The following is a 24,967-nucleotide window of genomic DNA, read 5'->3' as shown; positions in this document are numbered from 1 at the left end:
CTCTATAAAGAGGTTGACTTGCTACCATAGATGCTCAAGATGGCCAAAGTGCCACCACTCCTGTTGTCAAACTTGGTTAGTGAGGAAGAAAGCGAAGATTCGCTCTGTGAGAAGATCCGTAGGCTAGAAGGAAATATCAATTTGGACAAGGCAAAGATCAAAGAGGCCGACCAAATCTTGGACCTGGCTAGAAATCTGCCAAAAAAGCCACCGATATGGAATGCTACCGCGAGGACCTCTCAGACGAAGAGAGAATGGGAAGAAGTTATATACCACTTCTGGGCAAGCCATAGATGCCCAAGAAAGAGAGACGAGGTTCCCCAATAGGAGTCCCAACCTTATGAGGAAGAACAAAGTCAGCCATCGAAAAGGGACACCACCGCTGCCTCTGTTGCTGAAACTTAGAATTACGAAATACCTCAAGGGTCCACTCGACCATCATCACCAACATGGTGGGAAAAGTCCATGCGTACCTGTTAGGTTGCACGACCTACTTCCTATTCTATGCTAACCAATTTTTTCCTAAGGATGGAACACATGACTGTACCTATTCTATGCTAGCGTCCTTGCGGAATAATAAACTATAGGTAAGTAAAGGACAAACGATATTTACGTGAAAATCACCCGGCTCAAAGGTGATAAAAACCCTGATCTTTTAGACCTGTAGGAATTCACCAAAAACATCACTAGAACAAGGGCCAACTGGGAGTTACAAATTACAACCTCTGTAATCTAACCCTTAAACCCTAGCCTTGCTACCCAACCTCTGACTAGCAAGCTATCTCCAAGTTGTAAACTTCCTACTCGGAGTTACAATTGTTTGTATCTACTTTAATGCTTCTAACTAAGCTGATAAAGATACAACACTATAAACCAAACCTAATACATAAATCTAGATTTTAGAACTGGGAAACATTATTCAGTAAAACAGCTCCATCAATCCTTCTCTTTTAATAGGGATGCAAACCCCGAATTCCTTAATATGCTAGATATATCTCTTGATAGCACAATATTTTGAAATCTCTTTGTGGGTGTGCAAACTTCTTCTTAGAAACACCTGGTTATTTATCACATTATGCTCCACAGGTCGGTTAACACAAAACCCTTTCCTAGTCGGTCAATGACACGCACATAGGGTTGGTGTAGTATTTGGATTCTTGCCTTTTTGAGTCCCCTCCTTGTATGTGTAGGATTCTTACTAATCCCTAAAAATAGGGCAAGGAATCTTTCATACTTGACCGCCAAGTTCTTTCCATAACTCTGCAAATCCTAGTTGTTGTAGGACTTGCCCTGGAAGATCTTCATGAATCTGTTTCATCCACCTGGTTCGTCTGCTTCTGAATCTCTGCATTGTCTAAGATAGAACATGTTCATGTACCTGTTCCACCAATCTGTTTCCTTCTTCATCTGCCGTTGAACTACTTCTGAGATATTGGCTGGAACACGCTAACAAACCTATTTCATATATCTGTGTTGCTCTATGTGTGTCATCTTCTCATGCATTTATTCATTGCTTGAATAAATCATGTCTTCAATCTTGACTCACACTTTGACTTCTGATTTTGTTCTTGCTCTGTGATGGAACATGTTTGTAGACCTGGTTCTTCTATTAATCCGATTCACATGCTTTGTCTGCAAACTCTTTAGCTGAATAATTTCTTCCTTCTGAACATGTCTTCAGAGTCTAAGTCACTTCACCTCTCCTCTGCTGGTTGTTCATCCACTGCACCTGATTGCTCCACTATACTTGATGACTCCTTTGTATAGAACATGTAGTCATGCTTGTTCTACTTTTACATTTAGATGCTCCTTTTACTGAGTCACCATCTCCCCTGCTCTGCATGTGCTTCTCCTGTATCTACTTTTGTGCAATGGAACATACCCTTGGACCTATTTTTACCATCCTCTGTTAGCTATCATTTCTGACCATTGACACTGTCTGGGACCTTCACCTTCATCTCACCCATTTGTCTAGCTTTGTTCAATTTCTTTTACTATTATCCCATGTTTGTAGAGCTGGATTATTTACTGTGCATTCTTGCTTGGAACATTACTATCATTTCTTCATCAACTTTCATCATGCCTGGTTTACTTGGTTTGTCAATCATCAAAACTTCACACATGGCTCTATGTCAACAGTGCCCCTACAGAGTCACACAAAGGCATGTGCGATGTGAGGAGATCTACGAAAAAATAAAGGCCGCAGGGGCCACCTACTCCAATTATGAGAGGCTTCCACCATGCGCACATATCTACGAACACAAAAGATGGTCATTCCATAAGAGTCAATCTGGCCATGCCGCCGAATACGTGGCCCTCAAAAGAAGGATAATAAGACTAATTGACAACAAGATAATCTGAAACCTGTGGGGACTGCACTTTTTATTGGTCCATGGCCTAATCATCCTTAGTGAAGGAATCACGCTGGACACGCAAATTTGGCGCTATGACTTCAACATCTTAAAAGAATCGTATGCGAGCATCTCTCAAAACCTAGCAAGCACTGGGAAAATCCTCCCAATTGAGGCTGCTTGGAAACCCTCACCCAACGGACCAAGTCGAAGAAGAATCTGCTTGTTTCATTCTGGGACAGTTGGGCACGACATCAAAGAATGTGAAGCCTTCAAGTTTGAGTTGGAACATCTGGTCCACAGTAGGGAAATTTGGGTAGTGCTCCCTCCTCATTACTAGAAAGCAAGGTCATTGGCCAAACACGTGGATGTATGGACAACAACCGGCCTTAACTTCAAGAAGAGGTCATCTTTTAGTTAGGTCTAGGCATCCCTTTTCTTCAAATCAAATGTTATCCCCCCAATTTATATGTAAAGAAACTACGTCCGACCGATGTCCCAAAGGTGGAAACGTAGGAAGCCCTTATCAGGCCTGGTCTGGGAAGGCTTTTGTGTAGAACAAAATTAGGGGATATTTTATATAAACCGAAATACGGAAGGGCTTGATTTCTCGCAGAGGGATACGTAGGCAGTCTACGTAAGACTCGGTCCCTATATTATATAAAGTATATATTCCCTACTCAAATAGGAGAAAGCGTCAAGAGGATCGTCTAAAGCAAGTCAACCATAAACACCCAAACTGAAATCCACAAAAAAATTCAAAATGCCAAAGTACCAAAACCTGAGAATGGAGGATCAATCACGTATTTGGATCGAACACATTAATTTTTTGTGCTTACATGCAAATTATGTTCGATATCTTGTATTGTTTATTATTGCCTAACGTACTAACGTCGTTTGTCTTTGAGTTTTTCCTTTCTTATAGAAAGGGTTGATCCTTGTCGTGTCACATTGGCCTACTTCAATTGATCCAAAGCCGTGACATCATCCCTTTCCAAACAAGACAAAGGCAAAGAAAAAATAACTCGTACTTTAGAAAAAGAACCTGACAAGAACGAACTCGTCCTAAGGGGTTCCCCATATCCAAAGGAGGCATTACATTCCGAGGATGTAATTGCCATGCTATTTGAGAAAGTCGTTGACCTTCAAGAAAAGGTAGCGAGAGCTAAATCGGCCAATGTAGCTAAAGCAGCATCTCCTGAAGCACGGAGGCCTCCTCTGTCCTTTCCATCTCTGAGTACCCCACTACCTGACCACTTTCCCACTTACCCTGCTGGAACCATACCACCCACCCAAAACCCTCTTGCTCCTGAACCTCTCCACATTAGTACATTATACCACACTTCACCACCCGTCAACACTACCCAAATCCCTGAAACTACTCATTATGTGCCCTCATACCAAGCGCCACAACTTGCTCACACCAACCCTACTATCCGACCAAGCACAGTCGCCTTACCTACTTCGCAAACCGTCTACACGCCCAGAAAATACCCTGCATACCCAACTGGATCCTTCCACACCCCTGTCACACCAAATGAGTTCTCTCTAAAAAATCATGCACTCGACTATTATGAGGAGATGGAAAAGGCCTGGAGAGCCGAGCAAGACAAACATGATAAGGAGATGGAGCGCAAGATGGAAGAAATGCTCGAACAATCTACAAGGGCCACCCAAAAAGGCAACTAGCCTAATGTCAGACCCCAACCTAAGTGAGGCGTGGCTAGTACCCGGTGACGTACTGGCCCATGAGAACCACTTTTAACTCATGATCGTTGGACTTAATCTAGAACATACATAGGCCAACTTGGCCGAACTCATTCTTTCGGTAAACTATCATGGGCCAACATGGCCACCGCTCGTGATATATATATATATATATATATATATATATATATATATATATATATATATATATATATATATATATATATCCGTAAGTGGACAAGCGTCGTATTAGCAAGCTGTTACACTCAAAACATATCTATATGTACGGGCCGAGGAGGCCACTATGAGTATCAACACCGAACAACCCAAGAGAAAACATAAAAGAGGGCCGACCAGGCCACTGGCATACTGTACATACTAAACTTGTGTCTACAAAGCCTCTAAGAGTATCTGACATCAAAACATGGTCGGGACAGGGCCCCAGCCTACCCATAAGAAAAAATGACATATACATAACCCTGACTCGGTAATTCTCCGAGAGGAAATGGAGCTCACCAAAAAAGCTGATATCTGGAGGCAGCCTACTACGAAGGGTCCTCTACCAGTTTTTCTGAACTTGCGTGGCATGAAACACAGCGTCCCTAGGCAAAAGGACTTCAGTATGGATAATGTACCAAGTATGTAAAGCGGAAATTAAACATATTAGTAGGATATCATAAAGGAGAGAGATACGAGTCAACCTGAACCTCTGAAGTGCCACTGAGGGCCATGATATGCACAATGATAATACTTATCCATAATTTCACTCTATGAGACTATATCCATGTAGTAACTCTAACTACTAGACTACCCAACTGATCCGTAGTAACTGCCCAACTGGCCGTAGCTCGGTGGGAAATGCGTAACTGCCCAACCAGTCGTAGCTCGGTGGTAAATGTGTAACTGTACAACCGGCCGTAGCTCGGTGGTAAATGCATACCTGCCTAACCGGCTGTAGCTCGGTAGTAAATATAGCTACATACATATAGGCACAATAGGTGCCTGCCCAACCGATTATAGCTTGGTGGTAAGTAGTAATACCATATATACATGCATGCTGACATGGAATAACATTCTAAATTTCAGAGTTACGTAAGGTCATTAATCCTCTGAATATCATTATGTACATTAACACCATCATCATATGCCTCAAAGTGACTTAGGAATCATATTTAGACATGCTTGAATTACATTTCATAGGAATGAATAACATGGGCACTCTTAACTACTAAGTGTAGAATCATTTATCGAATAACATTACGTTTACGTTTCGTTACTCGGCTCATGCCAAAAAAAGGAAGGATTAGCCTTAACATACCTTTGTTACTTAACCACGACTCAATATATATTACCCATAGCACTTCAACCTACATGAATACATTAGAACTATGGTTAAGCTACGGAAGGGCTTAAAATGTATTTCAAAGCTAGTAGCTCGTTTTTAGAAAATTGGGCAGCTCCTCCCCTATAATTTTCACTTCCTCCCAATACAAAATGCCATCAACAACCACCAGAACAACAACAAAAACAAAAGCAACAGCAATAACATAGCCATACTATACCATCAACAACCAGCAATCCAAGCAATAGTACACCGAGCGGCAAGCTCGATTTATGATTAAACAAACGCCAACTTGATACCCCTTTTACTTCTAGAATTTGTCAACAACATTAAACATAACATATTCATTTATTCCTACTGATTTCATCCATAACACATCCTTAAAACAACCTCATAATAGTCCAACAAGTTACAACAACTTATAATTGATTTTTTAGGTTATTAAAACACGTTTCGACTTGTCTTTCCTTCCAAATCGAGCAACACAGCCAACAGTACTTAATTAAGCCTCTTCTCATGTAAACCAACCATGAATTCAATTTAAAATGAGTTCACAACCAGCCAGCAATGGCGCAACAACAAACATCATGCTATTCTTTTGAAACTTGCAAGTTCTAGTCTTTGCAATCGAGCTACAACTTGTAGAAACTTAGATAAGGGAAAAGGGAAGGAGAAGCATAAACTTACCATGGACTGATCAGAACCAGTGAAAACCTAATCTCCCTTCACCTAAAATTAACCCCAACGTAGCTACAAGAAAAGGAAAGGGAAACTAGGAAGCAATTTGGGTTTTTCAGTACTAGAATCACTTCGTATCACTCGAAATCACCTAGGGTTTGTGTGGGATTTTTGGGATAGGAGTTTCAGGGGTTTCACTCATGTTCTTGGTCTAAAACTTAATGAAGGAAATACAGATAAATCAGCCATAAATAGGGCCCTTTTGGCTTCCCCAACGAACCCCCTTTGTGGGGAATCAATATTAGCCTCTCCTTTTTGCAAGTACGTGACACACCTACTTGTTTAATTAGGGTGTGTCGCATGCTTCCCCTAATATAGTTTAAATATGTGTCTCGTCCTTGTTTAGTAATCACGACAGGTGTTAAGTAGCCCAAGAAAGTAGGCCGGGAAGTAAGTAGGTGAAGCAGGCACGTCGGGTAAGATGGCAACTCATTTTTATTTGCCCAAAGTCTCATTTCTCACGTTTAAGTGCATTCGTCAACCTCAACGTAGTCGTGCATGTATTAGATGAAAATATAGGATGTAATACCTAAGTTATGATGATCTCTGCATGCACTCCGACTTGGATTTACCTGAGGGCTTCAAAGTGCCCAAATTTTAAATGTTCAACGGAACGGGAAATCCCAAAGCTATCTTGTGGTCTTACTGCGACCAATTGGTTGGCGTGAAGAGAAACCAAGCATAAATCATGAGGCTATTTAGCCGAAGTCTGACCGGAGAAACCTCTGAATGATTAACCGTGCCGGAATGCGCCGATGGACCATATGGGAAGATATGGCTGAATCCTTCATGGTAAGGTTCCGATTAAACATGGAAACAGTGCCTGACCCATACTATCTTGAAAAAGTCATACAAAAATCCACCAAGAACTACCGCGAGTATGCAAGTAGGTGGAAGGCCGAAGCCGCTCGAGTACAACCACCCATGGGCGAGGAAGTGTTGGTCTCTATCTTTCTCCGATCATCAATGTAGCCAACAAAACTTCCCATCAAAACACTGTGGGACCTGTTAGGAAGAAGAAGAAGGATGCGGAAAACGTTTTCCATACACCTAGCCCAAACCCAAAAGACGAGATGAGTACAATTCTCCACTCGAAATGTACCAATCTCCACTCCCTTGTAGTTACTTTCCAACACCATACAGTCCTACGCCTGTCTTTTATCACAACCAAACTTTCAAACACCCGCACCAACCTACCAAGCTCCATAAAAAAACTTTCAAACACCTGTAACACTCTGTAAATCTGGATTAGAGGTGAATATGTTAAATAAGTGTTAACATGACATTTTATCTATGTGAAGTCCCATCGGGATGATTTTGGATGGAAATAGTTATTTTGGAATCAAGACGGATAGTGAGATGCATAAGATTCGATAGAATCGAGTAAGTTTATGGAAGGTCTATCTTCAAGCCTGATTTCTTGAAAGGAATTTGAGAAAACTTAAAATATGAATGTTGCAGTCCTTTGAAATACCTTTCCAGCGATATATTGTGGAGCCCAAGTAGAACTCCGTACAAAACGTTATGCCCATTTTACTGAAGCGCGCTCGGCAGGCGCCAAAGCGAGCTGGGAGCTCGCTGAGTGAGGCCCAAAGCGAGATTTGCCCTCACCTTGGAGCTCGCTCAGTGAGGTCCAGAGCGAGAGGTGAGCTCGCTTTGGAGCTCACTCAGCGAGCCAAGGGGTACTTCATCCTAGGCCTATAAAAGCGACTGTTAGACGATTTTATGTCATTTTTGACGTTCTAACTTCGTTCTAAAGCCCTAAGCAGTCGTTTCTCTCCTCTCCTCTCCTCTCCTCTCCATAAGGAGATAGCGAACCATCCCCTTAATCAATTACTTATTCAATTTCCAAAATAACATCAATCACAAGATCAATAATAGATAGTCTAAGTCAATGCCATAAATAATAATAAGTACAAAAATACTAGTCATAATACAACCCAAGGACGTGAAGTCACTAGTACAAGAACATCTACTCAAACCATGTCTAGGAGTAATACATCTATGTGAAACATAAATAAATACTATCTAATAGATAGAGTAGTAGACAATAGAAGATAAGATTCCAGGGTTGCAGGCTGGAAGATGGCTCACCCTCGGAATCTCGGTCAAATAGCCTCAAGGCTAGAAACGAGGTCTCAATGAAGGTCCCGCCTCACAATCTGCACTAAGAAAAGGGTGCAGCGAGGTAGTATCAGTACTCACATGTGCTGCTAAGAATCATAGGACGACTAAGATTAGATCACTCATGTAAAACATAGAATCAGACATGATAAATAGAAAGTTACAAACATCCACACAATTCACAAATGATCAATAACCGAGTCATAGCTTATGGTGTAGCACCTAAACACAAGTCTGCCAAGTCTTTCACCATTCCTCAAAATAGCCACAACACAAGTACAACCACAATCCAATCAATAAAAGTAAAATGAGATGATGAAATATGCAATGCAATGACATGGATGTCAATGCAATGCAATGGCCAATAACACAACCTATACACACATGCTCTGGACGAAAATCTCGACATCTCAGCAGTCATGACCCGGGGGACCCATGGTTTCCATGTACCAGTCACTGCACACAAAGCCCAGAGGTAACTTCCATAAAACTAGCCACTCCGCACAAAGCCCAGAGATGACTTTCATATTTCACTTTCTATCATATGGTTTCCAAATCCTTTTCCATCAATTGTTCCATAGTCCTTTCATTACCCTGTTTTCCACAACATTTCCATCATGCATGAATGTATGAATACAAGAATAAGATAGCAATGAAACCAAGCCAATGAGTATGCTATGGAGATCACAAAGCACCATAAGCCATAACTAGACTGACATAAATCACAACAACCATGGAAAATGGAAACAGCATAGAGTTCAATCATTATAGTGAATCTATCACCTCACATCACCCAAATCACAATAACAAGTACATCAGATGTCACAATACGTAAAATAACGGCGACAAGCCCACATAATCAGAAGTCACAGCAACCTAAGTGTATATCCATCCCAATATCATGTCCAGAAACCTAGTCATGGTATCTCCCGTCAATTTTACGCATACATACGTTTCACTAATCGAAGTCTAAGTAAAGTAAGTCGTAACCTACCTTAAATGCTGAACAGAAGTCACGTACTACTCCACCTTCCCCTTCCCCTTCTGAAGTGCTTCGGAACGATCGAAGTCTAATATTAACAATGCTATGTAAGTAAATGACCACAACAAGTCAACTAATCGGAAAGAGAAACGGGTGGAGAAATACTTCAAAATACCCCAAATACCCTTATCGACTCACGATGGTAAAATCAAAAATTGAGGGCGAAATTACACTACCCATAGTCTCATTAGTCATTGTCCTTAATTTCATAGAGTTCTAACCACAATTGGTCCTTCAATTTCATCAATTAAGCCAAAACCCCCAAATTAGTAAGAACCCTAAATTCATGAATTGATTCTAGAAGGCAAGAAAGAGTCAATCCTGGAATCTATTAATCCACAATTATAGATGATAGAATCAATACTTAGAACAACAACCAATTAGATTAGAGGGTTTAATGATTAATGACCTAGGTTCCATAACCCACCACCCTCAATAACTATTTACCACTATGGATACTAGTAAAGGAAAGATAAATGCAAGATTAAGGTTTAAGAACTTACCCAAAGATGATTCCACCAAAAGCTCTCTTAAAATCGCCCCCAATGCTCTTTCGTGTCACGACCCAAACCGGAGGGCCGCAACTGACAGCCAAGACCGTATTCGGCTGAGTGCCATACTACTATTCCATCCATGAGTCACAACTTTTTTGCGAACCTTTAATTTACGAAATGACACTTCCGTCAAGTAAAACATGACAAACTTCTCAATAAAACTCTTTCGTCAAATCAGGGACTTCTCTCTTATCGTTAATTCAAAGAAAACCTTTAGTTACAATAAAATCTTTAGAAACAAAGCATAAAACACATCGACCTACATGGTCACTTTACACAACTGTCGACATCTCGACGCACTATCCACAGGACACTGTCTGCAAAAGTCTTTAACATACACGAGATATCGTAACATAAGTACTTTGACTTGGCAACACTCCGAACTTAGATGGAGCTCACCAATCCTACTGATAGCCTGGGAACATCCTATAGCCAATGTCTTCTACTCATCCGTACACAGCGGCGTGGCATGAAACGTAGCGCTCCCAGGCAAAGGGACGTCATTATGAATAATGTACCGAGTATGTAAGGCAGAACTGAAACAATATATCTCAACTCAAATGATAAAAGAGTAATAGACTCAATCTGTACCTGTGACCAACACTACGAATCATGTATGTGCATATGAACTTTTAATACATCATGAATATGTATATGTATATAATGCATGCCTTCGCCTTGCTCGTAGCCCTTTCGAGCATAATAGCATAATGTACTTTTGAAAACATGTATATATGTATATGCATTCGCTCCTTCGAGCTTTGCCCCATCGGGCATCATATCATACTGGCCCCATCGGGCGGCCCCTTCGGGCATCTCAATCATTATATACCAGCTGATCATGTGGTTTGCGTATATAACTCCGTAGCCCTTCCCATGCCCCATAATATTATGTCGTACGTGTATAAATGTGCAAATGCATAATAATCATTGTAAAACATCAAAAGACTCCTTTCGGAGCAACCTTTAGTTCAAAACGGGAACTTCTTCCCCTTTTCAAAATGGGAACTTCTTCCCCTTTTTATTTGTCTCCTTCGAGACTTAGAAATAAAATATGAAATGCATATGAATAAAGAAACCTTATGAATGTCCCCTTCGGGATTTAGACATCGTTATGAAAACGTACAACTTATGGATGCCCCTTCGGGACTTAAGAGGTCAAGGAACTCAGGATATGGACAACACCCATATAAACATAAGGACATGGGCTCCTACATCTAGGAGAGGATTCATTATGGATATCGTTAGGTTTCGCACTTGTCATAGATCATGCCAAATTGAAAGAAAGGATAACCTTAACATACTTGGAAGCTTACTTTTCGGCTTTCCAACCTACCTCCTGTCTTGAAATCTACATATAAAACCATTCATACTATCATTAGGCTCACCATCACACACTTGTCTTAAGTCTTCAATTCAAATCCATTTAAAATCTGCTGAAATTCGGGCAGCACCTGCCCTATTTATATCCCTAGCCCGAAATCACAATACCAACAACCAACACAACAATAACAACACCAGCGCCAATAACAACATCATCAATACCAAAGTATTCCATAAAACATCCCACAGGATGTTTATTCAATTTTTTCAACTAACAAATTTGGTATATGATCACTTCATAGTTCTACCTTTGTTAATATGCCTAAATCAATATTTATAAAGAAAGATTCATACCTTACCTCTGCTAGAACCGTAATATCTTCACTTTCCACCTTGAATTCCAGCCAAAATTCACCGCAATACGATATTATAATCGCAACTATACGCTGTCTAAACCTGAATTCTGAGATTGTACTTAATTCGGGCTAAAATTTGATGTTGGGAAGTTGTGGGAATTTCTCAGAATATTTAGGGATTTTTCTGGGGTGTTTGGATGAAGAAAGGGGGGTAAGCCCCCCTTATATAAAGTTCTAGAATCTGCCCAAACCGACTTAAAATTTGCTCAGCGCATTCGCGCAGGCTTATTTTACTGCTTGCGCATTCGTTAAGTAAAAAGATCATAACTCTTGATACCGTTATTGTATGAGGGACCACGACCTATGGTTGGAAAGATATTTCAATTTTCTACAACTTTCATTTTAGGTGTGTTTCCAAATTCCAAACTTATAGTGGCGTTTTGGCCTCTTCAAGTCAGATCATTCGAAAACGTATCCTTAAATCATTTTTTTTTTAGGGCTTATGCCCATATTTTGCTTAAGGGTCCTTCTTAAGACTGCTTAACTTCCCATGTACTACTCATATAACTTTTCATATGTCCTTTATAAAATCCCGGCATGTGGGCCCTACCTTAACTTACGGTTACGAGGGCTATTCATCAAGTAACGTATTAACTGATTTACACCATACGGTCTTCAAATGTCATATATATGTTATTCTTATACTTAATTAATATAATCTTCATCCCTAATCCTTGTATAACTTTACTCTCCCTTGAGCTCATACTAAGCCGCCCACAGTCTTGGTAACGCGAAATTTTCCGGGGTGTAACATTTAGACTTAGGTTTTTAGTGAATTGAACTAATGATTTGAAATTTGGAACAAAATAGGGATTCTGGTTGAGCAATTTACGCTGGGGCGGACCATTTCTGCTCCCGCGATCCCGCCCCAGCGGATTCCAATTCATTAAACATGTCATGGTTCCGCTCCTGTGGACCAAAGCCCACTAGGGCGGATCCGCAGGGGTGAATAGCCTCTGCTGGGGCGAGACACCAGAACCAGAATTTTTCTAGTTTCACCAAGTCTTAACCCAAAACCCTGAGAACCATTCGAGACCTCCCGGATACAAACAAAACATGCAGACGCAATTAAAACATGCTACGAATCCATCCGTGACCTCAGAATTCTCAACGGAGGTCACATTGAAATGGTCAACCCCCAAACGACTAAAACCAAGTTTCCAACCAAGTACCCAAAATGCACCCGGAAACCTCAGGAACCAAACCAGCTACCCCACCAAGTCATAAACGACCCTCCGGACCTCACAAAATCGATGAAATTTCAAAAAATGTCTGTTTATCCAAAAGTCAACTATTGGTCCAACTCTTTCACTTAAGGGTTCTAATTCCTTCAACTTCCACTTGAAACATCTAAATACCTCAAAAACTGTGTCGAATGGGTAATATCATCAAAATATTTATAACGACCGAACGGGTCATTACAACCTCAAAGGGACTTATTGGTGGAACGACATGAAAAAGAACGTAACAGACTCTGTGGCCAAGTGTCCAAATTATCAGCAAGTGAAAGCTGAATTCCAGAGGCCTGGTGGGTTGGCTCAGAACATTGATATTTTCGTGTGGAAATGGAAAATGATATGTATCTCATAATAGGTTTACCTTCCTCATTCGGAAGCATGATTCGATTTGGATGATCGTAGACCGACTCACCTAGTCAACACACTTTTTTCCGTGAAAACCACCGACTCAGTAGAGATTATGCCAAGTTATATACTCAGGAAATTATCAGATTGCATGGGACTTCAGTGTTCATTGTTTCGGATCGAGGTTTCCAGTTCACAACAAACATAGGAAAGTCTTTTCAAAAAGGATTGGGAACCAAGGTAAGTCTCAGTGCCGCTTTTCATCCTTAGACATAATGTCAGGCATAGCACACAATCCGATGCTCGAAGATATGCTGAGAGCATATGTCCCAGACTTTAAAGGTAATTGGGATGATCTTTTGCTTTTCATTGAGTTTGTGTATAGTTATAGATATCATGTCAGTATCAAGATGGCACCGTTTGAAGCCTTGCACGGGCGAAGGTGTAGATCACCTATTGGTTGGTATAAAGTTGGCAAAGTAGAATTGCTAGGGCCAAACTTGGTCCATCAAGCTAAAGAAAAAGTTAAATTGATTCAAGAGCGTTTGAAAATGGCTTAGAATCGACAAAAGTCCTATTCAGATATGCGGCGTAGAGATTCAGAGTTTCATGATAACGACTAGGTATTTCTTGACAGTCTTGCCTATGAAAGGCATCATGCAATTTAAGAAGAGAGAGAAGCTTAGTCCCGTAAGCTAATTCAAATTCGGATGAAACTATTCAAGAAAGTGAAAATCAAGATGTTTATTGTACTAAACTAAAACTGAAAAGTAAACAATTTGTGATGGGTGTTTTTGTGACTGGGAATATCTTGACAAAGATTGTAAGAATTATCAGATGAGAGAAAGATCTAGGGTCATGGCTTTCGACAATCCAGTTGATCTTCGGACAATTCCACCTATTTTATTTCCTGGGTTACTAGTTGACGGGTTAATTATACTTTATGATATTCTCTCGAACTACTCACAAGCCTGTAGATGTTACTATAACGCCTATATCTCTATGGTCATCAGAGGTAACAAGAACGCATTTATTTCTCCGTATTCAACTAAGTAGGGCTAAAGGGTATATCTCTATCCTCAGTAGCGAAACGATTAAATCGAACAAACTCTATTTATTCTTATTACGTACGTGAATTCCCTTTCTCAAGTCCAATTCGCGCACCACAGATAGTGTCTAACTATTGGCCAGATAATCAAACAATTAAGATCAAGAATAAATAAGCAACCCAAAATATGGAAAATCAATAGATAATAATTGTCATCAAACCAACTTTCAAGTCTTTCGCCACAACCCTAGAATTAAGAAGTTTAGCTACTCATGATTCGATCATAGACAAAAGAATTCATGAATAATCTAGGGTTGAAAAAGATGAAAAATAAAATAAACCTAGAGAGAGAAAATAGAACGGTGGCTTACAAGTCTTTGAATAATCCCAAAGACACCGTTTTCGGCTAATAAAACGTCTATATATAGTCTAGGGTAAAAACAAAAAATAAGTAAACCTAATCCTAGTCGAACCGGAAAGCTTGCGCGAACCCCCGCTTTCCTTCCGCATCGCGGAAGGATCGCAATGTTCCCGAAGCCTCCCGCTTTCCTTCCGCGATGCGGAAGGATCGCCTGATGGTAATGCCTGGCTGGTTTTGTCCGCTTTCTTCACGCGATGCGGATGAAAAACGAGACCTTGAGTTCAATTTTTTTTTTCCTTTTAGTTCATCACTTGTGGTCTTCGACTCGTCACCTCATCTAATCGTCATATGCTCCAAAATCACTCACTTTAAGCACAGTTTTCCATCGTTTGTCATCTTCGTACCTATACACATGAAATATAACGACATAAGTTCAAATACGACGATTGCATCATGAATTAAGCGATAAAAGTCATAAGAGTAGGATGTAAAATGACACAAAACATGATATTTGTGCCAAATATCACCACCCCCCACTTAGACTTTGCTCGCCCTCGAGCAAACACAAACCAACACCAAACTACACTTCTAGCTCAACTCATTCAAACAGGTCTGCAACGGGATTCGGCTAGTATGACTATCTCAAAAGAAAATTTTCAAAACCAAAACAATAAGCCAAGTTGCGAAAGCCATGCCAAAGATTTAAAACCTCATTTTTAGCACCAAGGACCACCTTCCTAAAAAACACTTCAATTTTAAAACCAATTGACCCAACGACACCACTTTAAAGCATGTAAGCAACCTTATGATCAAGAAATCAACACTTCACCACTCTATTGCTAATTATGTGCCCTCACCAAAATAAAGTAGTCCATATCTCTCAAGAATCACATATGTTTAAATCAATGGACATAAAATCATTAAGTACGCTCACTCTCACAAAGAATATCACATGTAAAATACGACATACCATAGGCTTGCCCGTAGTGTAACCACTCCACTAATACAAGTAAGACGAACCTAGAATCAAGTAGGACTTCGAGGGTTGTAATGTAGGCTAAGGGACGGGTAGGAATTATTTGGATAATAGTGACTAACCTCCCTAAGCACTTTAATACATATACTTTTATCATTCTTGCACAATTTCTTCATTAGCCCTTATTCAACACCGACCAACCTTTAAATTTCTCCCAATTCACCCATTTTCTTTGTTTAAGCACCACTCTTTTTTTAAAAGTCACACAAGTTAGAAGGGAAACTTTTTCGCTACATTTTTTCTATCTTTTTCAGATTTCTTTCTTTTCTCTTTTTTTTTCTTCTTTCAATTCCCAACTAACAAGTGAATTAGTTCTTTTCATTCGGTGCTCCCATTGTCTTCCTAGATTACAATTAACAACCATTTCCCCTTTTTATTTCACATCCCAACTCCCATTATACATGTAAATGATTAAAGTGCTCATAGAGTATTTGGATCAAAAATCAAGTTTTATAGAACGAAGGGGTAAAGGCTAATTAACTTGCTATCAAAGAAAAGGCTAAAGGCTCAAAAGGGTTAACTAGGGTGCTATTTGCAAGTTGGTGGGATAACTTTTTAGGCTTTTTAGTGACTAATCAAAGAAACGCCTCTATCATTTTCTAGGCTCAACCGAACTTCATTTCGCTTTGTGAACACACAGGGCAAGTTCTAGACGTCAATACCAAACATGGATTCAAATGCAAAACCTTACTCACACATGGCACACAATCAACGCAAGAGGGATCCGGTTGTCCCTCGAATCAAACAACAATGAAAATCAACAATGCCAAGTGGGTCATACGAGTCAAACAAAAACCATTTTCAAGTGCTTTCAAGAAAAGTGATACAATTTCAAGGCATGTTTTCACAAAAAAAATTCAAGATCACTCATATGCCAATACTTCACCTAACCCGTGCACCTAGCATTTGAATACACCTATCCTAAGGACTAATTTTCCCTCAAGCAGGTTGTCATCCACCCGTCATCAGGAAAAGCCCTTTCTATGACTAAAGAAAAAAAAAAATCTACCTACGCCCGGTTCAAAGGCCCCCCCTCGGGAAAGAACCGAGGCCATAAGAAAACCAAAGGGGGTGGATGATGAATGCCTACTAATGAGGGACTTAAGAAGTTATCAAAGAAAAATAAGGAAAATAAAATCTTTTTGAAAATTTTATTTTATTTTTTTTTATTTTTTATTTTTTTATTTTTTTTTGGCACTAAGACGCAAAACTACTAAAAAAAAAATCCTAAGGCATACTAATCATCATCCGCAACCTCAAAACATGTTGTTACAAACCAGGACGTATTTTCCCACCCCACACTTAAAATTATGCAATGCCCTCAATGCATATATATTTGAAAACAAACAAAGCGTAAGTAAGGTAAGAAATACTCCCTGGGGCCCACTAGGGCCTAGTCGTCCTCATCGATGTAGTCCTCATCATCAGCCTCGCCATCATCTGGCTCGGCGTCCTCTTCTTCTTCATTGTCGTCGCCTTGCATAAGCGACTCTACCTCCTCCCCTTCTTCGAATGCAGACATTACTCGATCAACCGAGTTTTCGTCCTCATCCGCAGGTAACTGAGACACCTCACCCACAAGTGCCCGAGAATGTGGGGTGTGGGGGTTCTGAATAAAGACCCTTGAAAGATCAATGTTAAAATGCTCACCCGCAACCATCATCCCCGTGTAAAGCTGGGCTAGCACTGTGGATTGGGCGGACCTCTCCTCTGCCGGAGTCAAATGATGTCCGGATGCACTCGCTGGGGCCATGACATTTGAGATGTCGAGTGAGTCAGTGGGCGCCTCAAGCACTCTATCAGTAGAGTATGCCAACTCCTCGTCGAGCCTCATTAAGTAGGAAGTGAGAGTGTTTCCATAACTCAGCCTTTTAGACTTGCCAGCCCGCACTCTTCGAATTTCCTTCATCATCCAATACCCAATGTTCACCGGCTGCCCTGTCATCAAGAAATACACTATGCACACTCTCTCCTTTTGTACCTCTGAGAAGTGATCAAGTGGCATGATTCTAGCATTTAGAAGGCGCAACCAAACTCGGGCTTCTCTACAAAAGTTGCTCATGCTCATGCTCCGATGCTTCCGAAGAGGCCCTGAGTATCGTGCCCATTGAGCTCTGGAGTTGGCTCCACAAAGAGTTTCCCGGATAGCTCTATAATCGGGCCTTTTGATGAATTCTAGCAATGGTTCAATAGGCACATCCGGGACTCCAATTGCCCCGCACAAAGTCGAAGCCGTCAACGGCACCCAATTTTTTCGAACGAATACAGAATCGGGATTCCCGCGGCTTGGCATGCTAGCGTAAAGTTCCATGACCCAATCAATGTTCACGGGCCCCGGTTGTTCAAACACAGACGTCCATCCCATGGCGACGATGCGGTTGTAGATATCCCAAAAATTTTTCTTCAAAGGGACTCGACTGATCGCTCGCTCATGATTGTATCCCTTCGAGGTGTCAAATCCCGCATACCATTCTTCCCCGTCCCCAGAGAGATGGGGGTGGGGCGTCCTTTTAGACGCCGGAGGAATGACAACCGCGGGATGCTTGCCCTTTCCGGATGTTTGCCCTTTTGTCGCTTTGGACGGGTTTTGTGCTCTTCCTCTTTTTGTGCCTTGGGAGGAGGAGGCGACAGATTTGCCCTTGGACTTGGCGTGAACCATCTTGCCTGCAAAACAACGCATTACCAAACGAGAAGTACAGGTCAGTAACTAAAGGGAGTCGTGGCACAACCCCACACTTAATCATATTACATGTACTTAAGTCTAGAATGCGTGGCCCCTGTCAATTTTTTTCGGACCTCGACCTTGAGCAAAAAGATTTTTTTTTTTTTTTAATTTGGGGAACTCACCCCACACTTACTTCAAACTACATTACGAAAATCAAAATCAAAGAAGTTAACTACTCCTACATGACAAAGCAAACAAAAACAAAGTAAGCTATTTCATGTTGTAGGGCTTGGGATGGAAAATCACAACTCTCCAATTCTCCATCACAATTTCGAATTTTATGGTGAGAGGAGATGCACAAGGGTTCCTATGCTTGGTTAATGTTTCATTGCTACTCAAGACTTCACAATTTCCACAAAAACTTGGTTTAGGACTTTTATCGAACACCTTGTGGGCCTAAAATCGTCCCTTAACTTTTGACAACAATGGTGGGTTTGGAAACCCTCCCTTGTGCAATGGGAGTCACATTCTAGCCATAATCACTCATACCACACAAGCAATACCAATCCCCGCCCAAGATTCGCCCATACCCATATCCCTACTTTACAACTACAAACATCAATAACAAGGGGAAAAGGGGAAAAAAAAAATGGAAGATGAACCCACTTACCTTGTGAAGTTAATGGGGGATGGATTGGAGCAACTTGAAGTTGTTTTTGTTAGAGAGGGAATGGGGATGGGGATTTTTCGTGTGAGAGGGGATGGGTGTGAGTTGGGGGAATGTTTGATGAAGTGAAGGGAGGGAGGGCACGGATATAACATAAATAAGGGAAAGAAAATACAAACCGGGTCGACCCGCGCGATCCGTCCGCATCGCGGAAACGCGCGGATGACTGAACTTACAAAATTTTAATGCCTATGCGCGATCGGTCCGCATCGCGGGACCGATGCGCAAATCACTGGGGGGTTTTGATTTTTCATGCGCGATTGGTCCGCATCGCGGAACCGATGCGCAAATCACTGGGCACTTCGTATTTTCTTCTTTCCGCCCAATTCCTGCAACATGAACAAACGTGACATATATCATACGAAAAATTGGGTTGCCTCCCAACAAGCGCCTTAGTTAAGGTCGTGGCACGACACTTTTTGTATTTTTCTCATTTTTTTTTTTTTTTTTCACACGGGTTGCCTCCCGAGAAGCGCTTGATTTAACGTCGCGGCACGACGTAGGCTTTCCTCAAGCCTCTTCTAGATCGATGGAGGACCTCGCGCGGTCAGTGGCCTCCCCGTAGTAATGCTTCACTCTTTGCCCGTTCACCAAGAATGTCTCATCCGAGTTGGGTTTCTTTAGCTCAACTGCTCCATGTGCAGTCACACGAACTACCTCGAATGGCCCAGACCACTTACTCTTCAACTTTCCACCGAAAATCTTCAGCCTAGAGTTATACAAAGAAGACTAACGCCTAGGCTCAAAGTCACGAGATTGGATGCGCCTGTCATGAATTCTCTTAGTTCGCTCCTTATACATTTTCGCGTTTTCATAAGCATGATAGCGAAATTCCTCCAACTCGTGCAGCTGCAACAGTCTCTTTTCTCCAGCTTGAACCATGTCTAGATTCAGCTTCTTGATCGCCCAATATGCTCTATGCTCAAGCTCAACTGGTAGATGACATGCCTTACCAAAGACGAGCTTATAGGGAGATGTGCCAATCGGAGTTTTGTAAGCTGTTCTGTATGCCCACAGAGCATCATCAAGCTTCAATGACCAATCTTTCCTACTTACGCTCACAGTCTTCTCCAAAATCCTCTTGATTTCTCTATTCGATACCTCCACTTGACCACTCGTCTGAGGATGATAAGCAGTCGCTATCTTGTGTTTCACCCCATACTTGAGCAACAATTTATCAAAGAGCCGATTGCAAAAGTGCGTACCTTGATCACTGATGATGGCCCGAGGGGTCCCAAACCTTGTAAAAATGTTCTTTTTCAGAAATCGTGCCACCACACTAGCATCATTGGTGGGAAGTGCAATGGCTTCCACCCACTTCGAGACATAGTCTACAGCAACCAATATGTACTTATTCCCCTTGGATGGTATGAAGGGACCCATGAAGTCAATACCCCACACATCAAACAGCTCGATTTCTAAGATGCCCTTCAAAGGCATTTCATGACGCTTGGAGATATTTCCGGTTCTCGGGCTATCACATGCTCGCACAAATTCATGAGCATCTTTGAACAACGTTGGCCGAGAACCCGACGAAGTACCTTTGCGTTGTTCGTCACCAAAGATGATGTCCCCCATAGGGTGATGAGTGACACTTCTCGAGAATCACGGAGACCTCTTCCTCTGGAACACACCTTCTGATCAGCTGATCTGTGCCAACCCGGTAGAGATAGGGCTCATCCCACACATAGAAACGACTGTCATGCAAAATCCGCTTCTTCTTCTCGTGATTAGCACCAGGGGGTAAATCTCACTTACTATAAAGTTCACCATGTCTGCATACCATGGCACCTCAGCTGATTGAAGAGCAAAGAGTTGTTCGTCAGGAAAAGTCTCCTTAATCGCCACTGCTTCATCCACATGTTCCCGATCTTCTAATCTCGATAAGTGATCTGCTACCTGATTTTCTGTGCCCTTTCGATCAAGAATCTCGATGTCAAACTCTTGCAGGAGAAACACCCAACGAATAAGCCTCGGCTTTGCATCCTTCTTTGCAAACAAATAACGAACTGCAATGTGATCAGTGTATACAATCGCCTTCGTGCCCACAAGATATGATCGAAATTTGTCAAAGGCGTAGACAACCGCCAATAACTCCTTCTCTGTGACAGTATAGTTCATCTGGGCTGCATCAAGTGTCTTGCTTTGGCATAGTAAATAGGATGAAAAATCTTGTCCCTTTTCTGACCAAGGACAACTCCCACAACAAAATCACTTGCATCACACATCAAAATAAACGGCAGAGACCAATCGGGTGCGATGATAATAGGAGCCGACACTAACCTTCGTTTCAGCTCATCAAAAGCCGTCAGACAGGCTTCATTAAACACAAACTTCACATCTTTCTCTAAAAGCTTGCACATTGGATTAGCAACTTTAGAGAAGTCTTTGATGAACCGTCGATAGAATCCTGCATGCCCAAGAAAACTGCGCACTCCCCGAACTGAAACGGGTGGTGGCAATTTTTCAATTGCTTCAATCTTCGCCTTGTCAACCTCTATTCCCTTGCTCGATATCTTGTGCCCAAGAACGATTCCCTCTCGAACCATGAAATGGCATTTTTCCCAGTTAAGTACCAAGTTCGTTTCTTCACAACGAGCTAACACGGCATCAAGATGATTCAAGCAGTCATCAAAAGAATCTCCAAAAATAGAGAAGTCATCCATAAATACCTCCACATAATTTTCCACCATATCGGTGAAAATAGCCATCATGCATCGCTGGAAAGTACCTGGAGCATTGCACAAACCGAAAGGCATCCTCCGAAATGCAAACGTGCCATATGGACATGTGAATGTGGTCTTCTCTTGATCCTCAGGTGCAATCATGATCTGGTTGTAACCCGAATAACCATCCAAAAAGCAATAATAATCGTGCCCAGCCAATCTGTCGAGCATCTGATCCATGAAGGGCAAAGGAAAGTGATCTTTTCTGGTGGCGTTGTTCAACTTGCGATAGTCAATACATATCCTCCAACCCGTAACAGTTCGTTGAGGCACCAATTCATTCTTCTCGTTTTCCACCACAGTCATGCCCCCTTTCTTCGGGACACATTGTACAGGACTCACCCAATTGCTGTCAGAGATGGGATAAATAATGCAGCTGTCAAGCCACTTGATTACCTCTTTCTTCACCACCTCCTTCATGATCGGGTTCAGTCGCCTCTGGCCCTCAATACTAGGTTTGCTGTCTTCCTCCAATAATATTTTGTGCATGCAAAACGAGCTACTAATACCTCGAATATCAGCTATCGACCACCCAAGGGCTCGGACTCGATCTCTTAGCACTCGTAACACACGTTCAACCTGCACATCAGTCAAATAAGCAGAGAGGATTACGGGCAATGTGTCTCCACTACCCAAGAAAGCGTAGCGAAGGTGAGAAGGTAATGGTTTCAACTCAAGAACGGGAGCCTCTTCAATAGATGGTTTCGGCTTCTTCCATGACTCTGGTCTGTCTAGCTCCTCAACCGGTGTACTTGCTCGTAGATAAGCACATGAAGTGTCAAGAATGCTAAGACACTCCTCCACTTCTGCATCAATTGTCAGATCTTCCCCATACACCAAAGCTGTCTCCAACGGATCTCGCGAAGCTAGAAAGTGATCTAACTCGGCATTAGTGAGCTCGGGCTCCACCACGAAAATCATCTTCAACTCCTCATAATGGGGGCCGGAAGCTTGGTAGCTTTAAACACATCAAAAGTCGCCTCTTGTCCATTAACTGTCATGGACATCTTCCCATCTTTCACTCGGATCACAACATCAACAGTAGCCAAGAATCCTCTCCCCATGATGAGAGGAACACTCTTATCTGCCTCATAATCAAGTATCACAAAATCAACCGGCAGAATAAATGGGCCTACCTTCACAAGAACATCCTCAATAATGCCATCAGGATAAGCAAGAGATCGATCAGCCAACTACAACGTAATAGTGGTTGGCCTAGGCTCTCCCAAACCCAACGTTCGGAACACAGAGGTGGGCATCAGATTAATACTAGCACCTAAATCACACAATGCTAGCCCAACTTCAATGTTGCCAATCGTAATCGAAATTGTGAAGCTGCCCGGATCTTTCAACTTTGGAGGAATTTTACTCCTCACTCTAGAACTGCACTCCTCAGTAAGTGCAACAGTCTCAAACTCTGTCCAACGCCGTTTGTTCGCAACCACATCTTTAATATATTTAGCATATTTTGGGACTTCTTGCAAAAGCTCCACCAAAGGTATGTTGATGTGTACCTGTTTTAAGAGTTCAAGAAATTTCTTGCAAGCCGAATCTGCTTTCTGTTTCTGAAGTCGCTGTGGAAAGGGAGGGGTGGTCGCACCACTTCCTCTACATGTTGCTCTGCGACTGTTTGCTTTGGTTCAGCTCGCTTAGCAGGGATAAGTTCTGCCTCTGCTATAATCTTCTTTTTCGATGGCACTTCTTCTAGCTCTCTACCATTCCTCAAGGTGACTGCCTTGCATTCTTTTGGATTCTTTTCAGTATCACTAGGAAGAGCACCCGGAGGTCTGACATTCTGCATAAGAGCCATCTGCCCCATCTGACGCTCAAGCTCGTGAATAGATTTCTGCATCTCACTCTGAATTTTCTGATTTTGCTGCTGCGTCACTTGATTTTGAGCAATGAGCTGCTTCATCATCTCCTCTAAATTGCTAGCTGGCTGAGCTTGAGGTTGCTGATAATTGTTCGGCTTGTGGAAATCCTGCTTCCCAAATGGAGTGTTGTAATTATTTCCATAATAGTTTCCCCGATTTCCAATACCACGATTCTGCTGTCCCACAAAATAGACGGACTCTGGATTCAATGGACAATTGTTATAATCATGAGGCTCACCGCAACTTACACATGCTGCCTGCTGAATATGTTGAACTGGTTGAATCTGCTGAGCTTGAGGAAACACCCTCAACATCACGTTAGTAAGAGTACCTATATCAGCCCGAATAGCTGCAACATCATCAACTTTAAGAACCCCAGCAGCTTTTTGTGGTAACCCCCGGCTAGTCTCGTGATATTCATGATGACCCTCAGACATCATCTCAAGGAGATCTTCCATCTCTTCATATGTTTTGTTTAAGATCTGCCCTTGAGCTGAAGCATTCAACAGGGCCCTTGATTCATGGTTAAGACCTTCTACGAAATAGTTGCCAATGATCTCCTTTGGCTGCATGTGATGGGGGCAATCTCGCAGATAGCCCTTATACCTCTCCCAAGCGTGTGGTAGAGATTCGGAATCTCTCTGAGTGAAGTTAGCAATTCTTCCTCGCAGCTCCTTTGTTTTCTTGGGTGAGAAGAACCTGTCGATAAACTTATTTGATAATATCTCCCAAGAAGTGATAGAACCTGCAGGTAGATTCGTCAACCATTCCCTCGCTTCGCCAATCAGTGAGAACGAAAATAAGGACAGCTTCACATAATCATCGGGAACATCTCTATATTGGAAATTCTCGCTCAACTCCACGAACTGCATCAAGTGCTTATGCGGGTCTTCACTAGACTTACCCATATACTGGCACGTATGTTGCACCAGCCGCACTGTTCCTTCTTTTAGCTCAAAATTTCCAGTAATGTCAGGCCTAACAATAGCCTTAGCAATAGTTGCCAGACTAGGCCTAGCATAACTGGATAAAAGAATCCGTTGTTCTTGTGCCCTTGCAGCTGCTCTTTCACCCTGTTCATCGCCGTCTCTGGCTCTATCCCTTTCTGCCTGTTCAAGAGCAAGTCTTGCTGCTTCGTTAGCCATTTTTCTCTGTCGGTGAAAAGTTCTTTCGATTTCGTGATCAAGATCAACTAACGGTTTTCCTGAACTTCTAGTGCTTGGCATAAACCAGAGAAACCGAAGTGACACAAGTAGAACAACGAAAAGTAAAGACTTGAATAGAAAAAAAACAAACTCAAATTAGAGAAACAGTAAATTTTTTCTAAGTCCCCGGCAACGGCGCCAAAAA

At 41.8% G+C, this 24,967-nt stretch overlaps 1 protein-coding gene across 1 annotated transcript; it reads right to left on the bottom strand.

The window, feature by feature from the left end:
* Positions 1 to 22,666: 22,666 nt before the first annotated feature.
* LOC132064672 (uncharacterized) lies at positions 22,667 to 24,762 on the bottom strand. Its single transcript, XM_059457745.1, has 3 exons — positions 23,344 to 24,762; positions 22,991 to 23,257; positions 22,667 to 22,879 (listed from the first exon to the last, which is right to left on the bottom strand). The coding sequence occupies exons 1-3, from the start codon at positions 24,760 to 24,762 to the stop codon at positions 22,667 to 22,669; spliced, it is 1,899 nt and encodes a 632-aa protein (XP_059313728.1).
* Positions 24,763 to 24,967: the final 205 nt, after the last annotated feature.

This window comes from Lycium ferocissimum, chromosome 1 (genome assembly GCF_029784015.1).
Source record: "Lycium ferocissimum isolate CSIRO_LF1 chromosome 1, AGI_CSIRO_Lferr_CH_V1, whole genome shotgun sequence".
In the NCBI taxonomy this organism is placed as follows: Eukaryota; Viridiplantae; Streptophyta; class Magnoliopsida; order Solanales; family Solanaceae; genus Lycium; species Lycium ferocissimum.
The sequence above is the reverse complement of the archived record's forward strand: the minus strand, read 5'-3'. Positions and strand labels throughout refer to the sequence as shown.